This window comes from Limanda limanda, chromosome 4, assembly GCF_963576545.1.
Source record: "Limanda limanda chromosome 4, fLimLim1.1, whole genome shotgun sequence".
Lineage (NCBI taxonomy): Eukaryota > Metazoa > Chordata > Actinopteri > Pleuronectiformes > Pleuronectidae > Limanda > Limanda limanda.
Genome location: NC_083639.1, coordinates 25,477,213 through 25,491,978, shown reverse-complemented (window position 1 = coordinate 25,491,978; position 14,766 = coordinate 25,477,213). Strand labels below are relative to the sequence as shown.

The window sequence follows — 14,766 nt, the reverse complement described above, 5'->3', positions numbered from 1 at the left end:
TTCTACTTCTCCAGACCTCCAACTACCATCCAGCCCACGTTTAACATCCGTAACTCACATGCGCTGCCACTTAATTACAAGCTGCCTCACGTCATGCACGCTCCGCTTATAGAAGCTTTAACAATACATTTGGTACATTCGAGTGCAGACAATCTTATCGGTCATTGTGATTGGTATTGTGAAGCAACTTGCGCTCGGACTCATGAAGGTTTAAGTGCAGTAGCCTGCTCGTCAAATGGATGAAGGGTGGTTCAGGCCGTGGAAAAAGGAGGGAAGAGTGGGAACTGTGATGAATGGAACAGAATACATGTAGAGTTCATTTAGTGAAATAGAGGCACAAAGTTGGACTGAATCCTTCAAGCCTGTAATAAAGGTAATGTGCGTTCATCTGGTGTTGGAACTATCGAAAAAACTGGTTCCCAACTTTAAATTGTACCTTTAACCACTAACTTGTCATTGCCTATATTTCACTTTTGTCCATTATAATCTGCATGTCCATCTCTGATAAGCACTCACCACCATATAGAGCCATATGTTTTATTGGATTGATTTGCTCTTTGTTATCCTGCACTTATTGGGCTGAGGTGTCAAGGTGTCGTTTAAACGCTCAAGACACAAATACAACACATTCTGGCTTCACAGTACATGAACACACCAGGGATGAAACAATGACTTCACAACTTGAGAAATTGGAACTTTCTGGCAGTTCAGCAGCATTTAAAGAAACTCCTTGATCCCTGTGCATTTATTTAAATGAAAGTAAATAAGGTGACACTAGTTTTCATCTGTGGTATGTTGGAGGGAAGGGTATTTATTTGCATCCTGGTGAAACTTGGCCTTTCTGTGTCTTTCTGCTCCAGCCCGGCAAGCCTCAAAGGACAAGCAGTAACAATAATGGAGGGATAGTCATCATGTGGTTTAAACATGAGCAGAAGTTCAGAGGAGAAAAGCAAATGGACTTGTTAGAAACCATTGGTTGCGAATCCATAAAGCAAATCCATGCAATATCCACAAAAAGCACATTTTGTTTCCTAAACCGTGTTTGTCCGGGGCGTGCTGTGTGATTTACAGTTGATGAAAGCATCCTCTAAATTCCTTTAAAATCTAATTATGCTCAATCTCTGCCTGGGGTCTGATCCACTACAGTTGAGTGAAGTCTATACTTCTTTCTTATTTCATTATCAAATTTAAAATCTTGGCGGTGGCTTTTGGAGGAATGGGAGCAGTTTTTAATATTCTATTGCACTTCCTCTAATCCATGCATTTTTCAACTCTCTCTTCATTTCTCCTCTTGGCGTCCTCCAGCCGACGCTCAGGCAGAATAAAGACCCTGTCAGAGGGGGGTGGGGACATGGAGTCACTTACAGCACATTGATCAAACAGATTAAGGACAAGTGCCCACAATGATGTTCCTTCGCTCGGCGCTGCATCTCATTACCTGCCCGCCCTTGATGGAATCCTTTGATATGTAGCCCAAGTCACTATATTACATAATGTGCCACTAATTGCTGGTTATGCAATCCTCCCTTCCACTTTAAAACTTTAAAATGATCAGATTTTTTTATTCAGTTTCAGGTTTAACACCTGCTTTTGCTGCAGATTCAAGCGATTGGATGTATTTGTAAAGATCCAGCTTCTAAAAAACAGCACATTGTAAATAGTAATATAACAATATTTGGAGCCGAGAAGCATCTTCTTCATTGATCAGCATGGGGCATTTCCTGCGGTGATTATAAAATGGTTAACATTTACAGAGAGCTGCCCAGAACACCCAGTTTGCTATTGTTAGCTAATCAGCTTCACTGAGCAATTTGGTTAGAAGTGCTTTGCTTGAGGGCAGCTCAATGGTAATTGTTGAGGTGGATGAGTGATTTCTTGCCCTGATTATCCCTGCTGCTGCTGCTGAAATATGAACACGTCCTCACACAGTCACGCATTGCATCCAGTTTTATTCTGCAATTCTTTCTTTCTCAGTATTGTTCTGTACTTGAACTCAAGGTTTTAACTAAATAACAGTAACAGTTTAGATCAGGGGTTTTCAACCGGGGGTCCGATTTGATATTTCAACACATTTACAGATTACTCTTGAATATCGTGAAAAATATCCAAAATAAGAACAAATGTTTAAAATAATATAAAGGTGATGAGGGGAACCTTGAAACCGGCTTGGGGCTAGAAACTGCCAGTAGTTTTCCCCTGTCCATGCGTGTTAAAGGTAGATGAGCATTTGAACTAGGTAGAAAAACTCTCAGGAGGTCTTTGAGATGTTGTTTGTATGATGGGGATTTTTATTTTCCCGAAAAGATGACCAAAATGGGCAGAATTAATAATGAAGATGTTAAATAAAACCAAAGAGCGAAAAACAAATACTTTGTAATAAGAAAAATAAATTGGCATAATAGCCAAAACAATTGATTGCAATAACAGTCAACTTTACCACGTTCGCTGGTTGAGAAACAATTTCTTAGGAGAGCTCTAAGACTTTCGTCTATCCAGTAGCAGTTCTCCCGACAGAATGAATAGACTCAGTGATGCAGTACAACTACAAACTGCATTTTAAATTTTGTTTTCAATTCTTAAGCACTGAAAATCAACCGTTTTGTTGTTTTTTACACAGATTTTTCTAGATTTGTTTGAGGTTTTTAAACAAAACCAACATGCAAAACCAAATGTTAAAACTTCTTTCTATCCACATGCACGCACGCACAGGCACATCAGTGGGCCGCTGATTACTTTCTAGTCAGAATGGTGGTCCCTGGGACAAAACCAGTTGAAAACCCCTGGTTTAGATCGTCAGCCTCCAACAAGTCGGACCCGCCGTGAACTCATCATCTCGCCAGTGTCATCCCCCTGCAAACAACCTGCCTCCCTCAGAATGACAGACCATAATGATCGACTCTGGACGGCCTTGTCTCTGAGAGCTTTAGATAACACGCTTGCATAACGCTTAACTGCCTGAGTTTATACCCGCGCTGTGCCTGACCCTCACCCGGCTCCCTCCAGGGTGCAGCGGAATGCAGCTGGTCTCTTCCTGTCGGTGCCACCGCTACCACCAGGCCCCGGCTCTAATCCGGGGATGTAATCTGGCAGCTCCAGCAGCGGCCAATCACAACCTGTTTGTGCTCTGTACCATTGGAATGAAAAAGCCCGACAGCCGAGCGGGGGAGCATGTGACAGGCCAGAGAGAGAAAAAAACAAAATCTACTCTAATGATGTTGTCCCTGCTTTAGCTTGTGTGTGTGCATGTAGAGAAATGCACTAATTGAAAACGTGTCTCACCGAAGACTCCGACATGGACACACAAAGCCTCCTGATTGGCAGGTGTTGCCGCTGAACTGAAAATTGTTATATTGACGGATTCATTTAAACATTCAACTTTATTCTAGAGATTTCAGGCAGTAACAAAAGACGATGATCAGAGACGTCTGTTTACAAGTTTGGAAGCAGTTTCCCTCTGGAGGTGTCACCCAACTCTTTTCCGTCTGATCCGACATCCATTCCAAAATAACATAATATTGCATGACAAGCCAATCAGTGCACGGATGGTAATGAACATGTTTACACCATCAGGTAGCTACCAGCCTGTGTTAGCCACGCTTTCCCGCTGAGAGTCGTGAAAGAGAGAGGGAGGAGAGGAGTTGGTTGCTTGACGCGTGAAATCCCTTTAACCAGGTCCTGTGTCACTCAGCAGCAGGAGGGAAGCACAGCATGCCGGGCGGTGAAGCCACAGGTTAAGAGGAAGGGCCACCGAGGCTGTGCACCAGATCTGAGTGAGGATCAACATTACAGAGCACATCCGCAGACGTATCCCCAAGACTCACTCATTGTTCTGCAGGAACAACTCTGCACCCCCCATCTTTAAACCTGGCAGCTCTAAGGGCTGCAGAAAAATACAGTTATTACAGGATGCACTCTTATCCAGCTGCCTTGTATTTTCTTCCACTTTGGATACTTTTATAAGTGCAACATGTGTGTGACTCTTTTGTCTGGCTTCTCACTGGTCTATCACACGCTGTGCTCCATTAAAGCAATGACATAGAATTTCTTACCTCGGTGTATTATCCTTGAACCTCAGCACTCCCTGACCTCACATAGAGAAGTGCACAGGGCTATTGTTTACCTGTTGTTTGTTACAGCAGAACAAACTCAGAGAGCCTGCAGCTTTCTGCAGCCTTCCAATTGAACAGAAATGCCCTGCTGTTCCACCTGATGCCTCCATTTATAAACTGAAACTTTTATTTTTCTCTGCTGTGTCTGTTATTATCACACAATTGCGTTTATTACCACTGAAAAGATTTGTCCCTTGAGATTCATCATTTAATTTTCCATGTAATCCTGACAAGACACATTAAACAGTTGTGTCCTGTAGAAGAAAATATATTAAAAATGATGAACAAAAATATTATACAAATATATTAATACATTTTAATAGATAAAGTAAAAGTCACTTCATTTTAAATAGGCCAAAACAGTACCTACTCAGGAATTACGTCACTAGGTCACTGGCAAGTACATAAACTATAATACACAGATAAGAATGAGGTAAGAAATGTGAATATGTCAGTATAGTTATTGGGAAGGCACATAATAAATCCCACCTATGTTTACAAAGTGACTTTGCCTGTGGCACATCGCACATCCAGAGCAGTATCCATCAAATCTCTGCTGAATCCAGGCCGCCTGCTGAGGATGGTAAAATCTTTACGCATGTTTTAACCAGCCACCGAGAAGGGCAGGATTTCTCGTGGCGTTGCTTTATCTGAATATGACAAAGAAAGAAAGAGAGAGCGAGAGCGAGTGAGTGAGAGAGAGAGAGAGAGAGAGAGAGAGAGAGAGAGAGAGAGAGAGAGAGAGAGAGAGAGAGAGAGAGAGAGAGAGAGAGAGAGAGAGAGAGAGAGAGAGAGAGAGAGTTTAGACAATAAGGCAACAGCTCATACCACTAAGTTAGATAGATTTTGTGTTGTTGGAGTTTTAATAAAAACTGGTCTCTCCCAGTCTCTGTAATTATTAGTGACGTCATGAAGTCTTTGTGAAATGACATTTGCATTATAAAAAAAGGTGTAACTCATTGTGATGTATCAGCACACAGGGTAACCACGTCCCCTCTGAATCTCTCATTATTAATGTTTCTCTTGCGTACAGCAATTATTTTTTCACAAGAAGGACAATGTCTCCCAACGCTTCTGCCCCGTTTCCAAAGACACTTTGTTGAATAATAATATTAGGCAAATTAGCATGGATATGAAGAAAAGTGCCAAGCTGGTTCACGACAATGCTCTGATCATCTCCTTTGTCGCTGCTTGTCTAAGTCTTTAAATGAGAGACTGAATGGGAATTAATCTCATTAAGACATTATATGAGAGCGATGCTGCTTCCCATCTCACGGAGCGCGAGAGCGATAGATTCAGATCACACAGACAGACAAGTGGAATATGAATTAACTTCTCTTGAAAAAAAGCATTATCATCTACCTTTAAGACCCAAAGTGAAGGTTTTATTACTCCCACCCTGTCTGAGCATAACATTAAAGTCCACGAGGGCCCTGATGTCTTTGTGGGCTGGAGATTAGAATATCCAGTTTGAGAAATGTGACAAAAACAGACTTGGCTGTAGGGATTTTCTGACTAGTGCCTGAAATTATGAGGCAGGATTCAGGTTAAATCTCTCACAGTCGGCCTGCCGTGTGTTAGCTGAATTTTCTCCAGTGGCTTCTGATGCAGCTGCAGCCTATAAATAGGACCCAGCCCAGACAGGCAGCGGGGGGGGGGGGCTCTGGTTAACCCCTGAGATCCAGTCCTAATCTGACCCCTGCATCATTAGAGTCGGCTCGGCAGGAAGGAGGCCGGAGTCGGGAGATTGTCTCGGCATCATCACGTCTCAGGATGGGCACGCGACCCGGTTTCGAGCACCTTCAAACCCCATTGTATACCTGTCGCCCGCTGGCTGTTCCCTCAACCAACCTCCGCTATCTGCCACAACGCAGACAGGGGAGGGGCAGGTGACTCTCCCACACCCTTGTCTGTCTTTTCATATCTCCAGATGGCCGAGTGTTGGAGAGGTTTTGTGCCTCTGTGCTTCACATGCATCCCGTGGCCTGGATTCAACGAGGCCGTTGTAGCAAACCCGACGGTGCTTTGAATACGCTTTGATTGCAGCGGAGAGTATTCATCTCACTCTTGCTCTCCCTCTTGTACAGCCATTTTGGCACATGAGTGGTTTTTCCTTTTTTTCCTCTTCCTCCCACTCCCTCCATTCTCACTGTTCTATCCCTTCTGCAGTCAGCGGCTCATGCCACAAACAGATCTCCGGGGATAGGGAGACATCGGCTGACGGGCAGGATTTTGCAGATTTGTTACGCAGGGGTGTACAGGTCAGTCTTAATTAAGAGGTGGAATCATTAAGGGGGGATAGATAAAGAGCGAGTGCCACAGAGTTGACCTGTCAGAGGCAGAAATCTCCTCATGGATTCAGAACCAAGATATCAGACACCTGCAGTATCAGCCAGGTTTTTCAGAGGGACGATGGATCCAGTTTGAATGTCTCCAGCTCATCTCAGTACTTCGGGATGAGAGGATGTTTGCATCCGTCTCTGAGCCTTTGTAGATGTCAGGTAAACGGAAATCTGTGAATAAGTGCAGCCGTGAAAATACAGTAAACTACGTCGAAATAATGATCAATGAAATATAAAAAATCTACAACTATAGAATTCCTTTTGAAGAGAGAATCAACCAGCACGTGGATCTTTTTGCATTTCTTCTTCGTTGCTGTGGTGTTTTTTCCACCTGGCGACTTCTCCCCTCGGGCTGTGATGATAATGTTTGAGATGTTGTTTCTTTCACAGCTTTCATGCTAGCGGAGGTTATTGCCGCTCACGCTAACTATCCAGTTCTATTTCCGTCTTTGGACAAAGGTTCACTTACCTCGATTTAAAGTATCTATCCATGAAACTACTCTCGCACTGTGTCGTCAGTTGTGCTTTTTAAAGAAATCTCCTCCGAGGTGTGTGATAGTGAAATAGAAAAGCTGTAAAAAGCAGTAAGTCCATTGCATTAAATCCCATTAAGCTCACAAACACAAACAGCGGATACGTGACATCTTAGACCTGAACTACTCCCACATCAGGACTTTGAAACAACATCCTTCAGGCCATCATGTTAGTGCTAACCCAGATATTCACTGGAACTGCAGCAGAAGTGATGCACTCGGTATAAATAAGAATATTATATTTATAAAGGTCAGTTGGAGAGTAGCCCGCTTGTGTGTAAACGTATAAGCACTGCTGACATGCTAACAAGGTGAGCTGCAGTTAGTCGCTAACGAGCTGGAATTCGTCCGACCTGATTAAATATTCCAGCGCCATGTGTAGAATCACGCAGTCGCTTGTTTCACAGCCTCTGTCGCCCGAGGGCTGAACACTTCACTGGCTGCTTGAGGTCACTTGAAGGGCTGCTGTTGATTTGTTGAGTGTCTGCTTGCCCACACACACACACACACACACACACACACACACACACACACACACACACATAAACACACATGCATGCACATTTACCGTGTGTGCAGCATCCCATGAGGGAGAATGTTATGATTGAGTTATATTTGTTGACTCTATGCTTTGTCTTATTTGTGACGAATGTCATCAATGCAGCCACTTGCAGTCAATCCTCCTCCTGCTGTACTCTTACATCTGCTCATTTGGAGAATAACAGGAGTTTTTACGAGGCTGCTGGCAGGAGAAACTCCAGAGAATGTCAGCAGCAATAAAACATTTGCATTCAAGCATTCAGCCCCTTTGGATAATTTCAGCAGATTATAGTTCAGTGCATGTTTGAAAGCAGCTATTCAGAGTTTCACCTTTTCTCTCTTGCAGCGCATGTCGGACCAAAGACACAAGAATCATCAGGTGGAGGTTCAATCATCTGACCAATAGAGAAGCTTGTTAAATGATGTCATGGTGTGGGACCACTTACTCTTCATAGGCGTATCATACTTGAAAGAACAGATAGTGGCAGAGCAGCTGTAGACTTGCTGATTTCTGGTATTTACAGAAAATCATCCATCTTCTCAAACTTCATTCCTTCTGCTTTTGTCGTGATTTTCTTCAAACTGTTTTCCCAATTGTTCTTATTTGTTGTGTTCTTCGTGATGCACAAACCTAGTTTTAGGGAGTATAGAAAAACAAGCAGGGAAATAATGAGCATTAATAAAAAAAGAAGAGTTTTCGTGCTGTTAATGGTGGCAAAGTATTTTGTAGATGTTTTTTTTAAAGATTCCAAATAGACAAGAGGGACATGTTATTGTAGAGTTGAAATGTATTGATGCAGTTTTTGCCTATAAGCACCGTTCAAACAAATATAGAAGAAATTAGCCAATCCCGTTGACAGTTATAAATACGTCTCTCATGCTTTACTACTCTGCAGTTTATATCACATATGTCTCATTATTGATCCATAGTGCACATGTGCAGCCCCCCCCCCCCAGTTTCCAATATAGATATAAAAGAGAAGGGAAGTTGAGTGTGGTATTATTTTTAAACTCTGCAGAACTGCTCTCGCAGCAGGTGTTTTACAGCCATGTCAGACAGAAACGTCTCTCAGATCCCTATGGTGATGTTTTTAAAAGGTCCATTACTGCAACTGCACCGGTGGCACGAGTCCGGCCGGTGGAGAAGCACAATTTCCAGACACGGCTTTGCTTTTAGAGGCTTGACCTTTTCCCCGTGTGTCTCCCTGTTCTGTGACTCAAACAAAGCCGAATCATTGCTCGGTGTCTGCATCTCTGGACTGTTATTGAAAACGCCCGCGTGTCCACAGCCCTCTCTCTCTCTCTCTCAGCTCCTTGACAAGGGCGACAAAACGTTTTATCAGCCCGGTGGCCTCACACACGTTGGAAATCATTTGCTCAAGTGGAAGAACGCTGTATGAAACAAAAGTCTTCCAAACAAGTTAGAATCAGAATCAGAAGGTATTTATTGCCAAGTAGGTTTAAACCTACCTGGAATTTGCTCTGGTTATTGGTGCATACAATGAACATAGAAACATAAAAACACAATAAATGCACCACACATAAGAAAAACAATAATAATAATAAAAAAAACAATGTATATTTACTCACCATTTACTTCTTATTTACTCATTTTTACTAATATTTATACAAGGTAGCATTTATTTAGACATAAACATATCTATATACAAATATATAAAAGATAAAAGATATAAAAAGTGAAGTAAAAAGTGAAATGCAAAAAGCAAAACAGTGAACAGTGTCAAATTGCAATATGTAATATAATATAATACAATATGTGTTAATTTAACACATCCTTGAGGTGTGGAAGCGGAATAAAAGTCCAAGTGGCTTGACCTTTTAATATTTGAAATCTATTAAAAGTATTTAAACGCCCAGCCTCCCCCCCACCTTATTATTTATAGGTGACAAAGGTAATTTATACTCACAGACGTGCTTTTGGTTGTTGAGTGCAGTCGACTCCACTTGGCAAACGTAGCCTGAAGCAAGTCGCTGTCTCTAGAGGCGAGAGGTTATGAGAGTTCCCCCCCGTTCACAGGGAACAGTTGTTTACTCATATAAACACAATTTAGCTTTGTCTCTATATGAGGTAATGTATACATTTATACATCGTACGGACTTATAATGAATCGCTCTGATGCTGTTTACCTCATCGGGATCAGAACGATAGCATCTTCGTTTCTGTGAAATGAAAGGAGAATCCCCCGGCCCACCAACAATTCCCTTCTTCAAAGCAGCATTAGCGGCTCCATTAAAATCCTGTCACCTCCTTTTTCTTTTCTTTTTTTACGGCTGTCTGAGGCTTCTGAGGAGAGAAGAAATCACAGTCATTCAAATGCTAAGTGACTTTAACTCTCCTGTGAATATTAGGAAGGGGAAGGAGTGCTCCATCATCTACCATGCCCAGATCAAAAATACCTACCCCCCCCCCCCTACCTCTGCAGTATCTGGTCACGAGCCATTACCTCTGCAGAAATCAGGCCGCTTGACACATTCCCAACACCGCACTGTGTCAGTCTTCATTAAGACTTAACCATGTGCACGGGAACAGACGGGCAGCTGTCTGCGAGACTGATGTTATCATGTTATCATGTTCAATCCCCCCCCGCTCGCGTGCTTTTATAAGCAATGAGCTTATCACGGGCCGCACGGAGATAATTGAAGGCAGGAGGAGCGCTATCTCCTCTCCGGGGCCGTGAAACAACAGTTTATATGTAGGAGGAGCTCCAGGTACGGCCCTGTCCCATCCATCATCAGAGGAAACATCCATTAAGGTTTCTTGTCTTCTTTCTTGCAGGTCACCGATGGAGGGACCATCAAGCAGAAGATCTTCACCTATGACGCTATGTTTAATACTAATTACTCTCACATGGAGGATTACCGCCGACGCGAGGACCTGGTGTACCAATCCACTGTCAGGTGAGCCTCAGACTTTCATTTTGATAAAACACGACCACTCATCTCTGTAACTCTGTGTCCGTGATTTGCCAAAACTCTAAGCTCAGGATATATAATCACTCCTGATGCTCTGTGCACCGAGGTGACCTCTCCTGCTCGGCGCTACACTGCTTCCCTCCCGGCCATCTGCTCCTGGTCAGACCGGGAGCTGGGCTGGAGTGACTGTGGCGAAGGGGTCACTGCATTATTACATGAGGACAGGAGGCAGCGGCACAAATCTAATCAGCAGCTCTGAGGATAAGATGTTCAATGTTACGGATTTGGGAAACATCTGGCCCGGGGGCTGGGTCTCAATCCAGCTGCTGTGGTGCATGTATTAAAAGGTAGCTCCACCCAGCTCAGGTGTATTTTATTTTATTTTATTTTATTTAGAAGGATCCCCATTAGCTCTACCCTAAGACAGAGCTACTTTTAGTGGGGTCCACATTTAAAACATACATACAGATATCAAAAATTTACAACATACATTACAATACCAATATCAAACATTTAAAACATACGTTACATTACAAATATCAAAAGTTAAAATACATAACAATAATGATCATACAATTTTATATTACAGATATCAAAAATTAACACTGATATATCCAATTCCATAGAAGCTAAAACTGCAAACCATGTAAGAGAATACTACACATTTATGTACAGTACATCACAAGTATGCTGTAGCCAAGTGTTTCATTATTTGCTTTTTGAACATACATTTACGTGTCACGTTTATAATTTCTGTTGGTAATAGGTTCCATGACTTCATGGCTCTGTATCCCACAGTGCGTTTAAGAAAATTGGTGTTAGCTCTGGGGAGTGAAAATCTTCGTTCTATTGCTCGTCTAGTGGCAAAGTTATGTGAGGCTACATTTTTATTTAATTGCCTATACTGATATTAGCATTAGCATTCACACCTGGTGTTAACAGGTGGGTTTTGTGATTCCATCTCAAGTTGACGGCTCTAAATACAGACGTGAACGCACTCAGATGGGATATCCAGAGGTGGTCCGGGCCACATGTGAAGCTGACGGCCCTCCGATGATAGTGATTGATAATTAAATCTTTCTTCACAGCCTCTCGAGGTTCATTCAGACTCTACTGACTCGTCTCTGTAGCTCTGACACAAACTGACATTGGACACACGTGTGTAAAAAACAACATAACTTGGTCTTCGTTAACAAAAATGTCATACGAGTGTGTTTGTATACACTGCAAAAAAGGCCATTCCAAAAATAAGCCCAAAAAAATGAATACAAGTTATTTTTTGCTTGTAATAAGCCAAAAAAATCTGCCAATGGAACAAGTCAAAATTCGTTTGGTAAGATTTCTTGAAATAAGACTTTATATTTAAGCCTTACCAGAAGAGAGTGATCTTGAAATTAGCTGGGAAAACTCATTTTTAGCTATATTTTACTAGTATTGTGATGTTTTGGGTCTCATAATAAGCTTGTGATGCTCAAAAATAGTATTTTCCCCTCCAAAGTAGCATCTTTTTTTTTGTCATCCTGTTTGTTTCAAGCGTATTTAACTTATTTTCAGTTTTATAATTGTGACACTGTTCTAGATTTAAGATCACCACCTACTTGAAATAAGATTAGAAACTATAGAGCCGAGAGCTGAGATCCGATCACGAGACGCATGTAGGGCCACATTTAAAGGGCCCATATTATGAAAATTCCACTTCTACATGTTAATGTGGGTATCTGGCATGTCTACCGTCCCATGAACTCTGGAAAAAAACAACTCCCGCGATTTGTTGTGGTTCCTCTCTGTCAGAAACCTTCAATCTGAGGAGGGCTGTTTTAGACAGGGTAAAAAGGGTGCTGTTTTAAATGATCCTTGTGGTATTTTGACCAAAGTATGTTACAGACATTTCATCAAGACCCCAAGGAACCATATCAACTTGTGGTAAAATGTGCATACGATGGGTCCTTTGAATACCAAGTGATAACACACACACTCAGAACTGTCCACTCGTGATTGGATCCTGAAAACCACATGTTAACACCAGGTGTGTACGGAGCCACGGAGGTGAACACGCACACGTCTCTCTGGCCTCAGTGATCCAGTGCGTGCACAACCCCCCCCCACTATGTTTTTTTTCAGTAACAGGTTTTTACTGCAAGAGAGGACAGGAAATGGAGAGAGCGCAGCAGTAGGAGGTGGGGAGTCATCTGGCTGTGCTTGGCTTGATTACACGTTTAAGGCGTCCTGGGGACCGTCTTCTTTTTACCGCCGGCCCCGGCAGTATGGCGGCAGATGTCTGCCCCCTCTCCTCCTCCTCATCCCTCGCTCCTCGTGCTCTGGCGCTCGCTGCAGATTTCCTCTCTCTTATTCTACCACGACACAAAGGAAGAGCCGGCCGCTGCGTCGCACCTACGACTTCATTTAAAACTGTAATGCGTCACACTTTGAGTCCTTTTGTGCTGATTCCAGCTTTCATCTCATCTATGTCCCCGGCTGCTTCTCTTTGATTCTGCTCATGTGCATTCCAACCTCATTGTGGTTTTTTTTTTGCTCCCTCTCTCTCCCCCCCCCATCTCTTTTCTCGTGTGTGATGTCGCTGCCCAGCTGAGGGTAATTTATCCGGACAATCCGACCATCCCTTTGGGAGAATGGGCATCATCACAATGAAATGGTGCACACACACGTACATGCTCACAGACAGGGGAACATGGGCGCATACACAAAGAGAAAACATCACCACCCCTCCATGCCTGGACACACACACACACACACACACACACACACACACACACACACAGAGTGGAAGTGAGAGTCAGTCCAATGCAACGCACCCAAGGGGAGGAATGTTTTCCGATGAACCAGCTACCTGCGCTGACCTGCATCCAGATCATGCATCACAATGCTACGCCCGTGTTCGTGGACCTGAGAGAATCGCACGCCCCCCCCCTGGCCCCAGTCTCACCGTTCCTCCAGTCAGAAAAAAAAAAAGAAAAAACACAATCCCACTTTCATGGTGTAACGGAGAAGCTCGGCTAAGAAATGCAAAAAAAGCTGAATTCTTACTCGGTATAATCTCCCGTCTCCACCTGAGAACGTTAAATCTTCTGCACAAAGCCGGAGCAGTCTGACAAATCCATTTGTACAACCTAAATGAATGCCTCGATATTCCGTATCTTTTATAAACTCAGCATTTTTGTTTAGAGAAAATGTATTTCCAGCTCCCCACCCAGCCTCTTGTAGAACACATTTCTCCTCACAGCAATATTGATTATTGCGCTGTAACAGAGCAGCAATGATGGAGGTGGGGTTTTTTTCTCCGCACGTGCCATCTTTCAATTATGAGAAAGTTTCAGAAATGACACTGATATTGACTCCATCTCAGTTAGCCTGGTTTTATCTGCCTCTCAGAGAATGGAAACAGCTGTTTCTCGCTCTGCATTCAAGTGCCAGTGGACAAATGATGGATCTTGCATGGGGCTGATGACACTTGGGATTTTGAAGGAGCTACAGCACTCAAGCTGAGACCGTCTCCGTCTACAGATCCTCGGTTTTTACTCACAAAAGATGAAAGTGGCACGAACCCAGGTCGGCAGAGGTTCGGTCTTAGGAGATATTTCTTTAAATGTTTTTCCTTGTGTCTTTTATTTTCCTCTCCCGTTGCCGTTGGCTTTAAATCCCCTTTTGAAGAAGAAGTGAAATGTTTTTTGGGCATGAAATATTTCTGATGAGTCCACATTACGTCTCCTGCCAGCAGTCGGGTTTCTTTTAATAACGGCCTTGACTTTCAAGGTAAGAGGTGGAAGGAAGCAACTTTCCTTTGAATATTTTTTGGAAACATTTCAGTGAATATTTTAGGATATAAACCGACAAACAGATTATAGTGTTGCTTGTACGAGGACTGTCGTTCACCATGGCCTATTTACAATTATAATGGTGACTGACAAAATACATGTATGAAGATCTTCTTTTAATATGAGCTGTTGAAATTTGCTCTGTACAGGCTCTGTCAAGGGGGAGCCCACTCTCATTGAACAGCCTGGCATCAGAGCCATTCCCCTCTCAAGTTTTTGAGTGAGCATCGTCCTTCAGACCAATACCAGCTCCATCCCACTGATGCTGGTCCAGTGTCCAATCAAGGACTGGTTTCACACATTTCCAGCGAAAGAAGTCAGATGCAGGAGCCAAAGAAATCAGTGGCCACCACAGGAGATACAGAGAAATTTCAGGAAAATATAAGCGGCAGCAAAATGCTTTGGAAAACCTTCAAATTAAGGTTGTGCAGAATATATTATATACAAGAAAAGCATTTGTTGTTTCATATTAAGT

The 14,766-nt window shown here is 42.9% G+C and overlaps 1 protein-coding gene across 1 annotated transcript in view; it reads left to right on the top strand.

The window, feature by feature from the left end:
• Nucleotides 1-14,766, top strand: part of igsf21a (immunoglobin superfamily, member 21a) — a 195,064-nt gene that overhangs the window by 103,868 nt on the left and 76,430 nt on the right. The window contains exon 3 of the mRNA XM_061069995.1: nt 10,322-10,443. Within this exon, the coding sequence (XP_060925978.1) occupies nt 10,322-10,443 (122 nt within the window). The remainder of the gene's footprint in view (nt 1-10,321; nt 10,444-14,766) is intronic.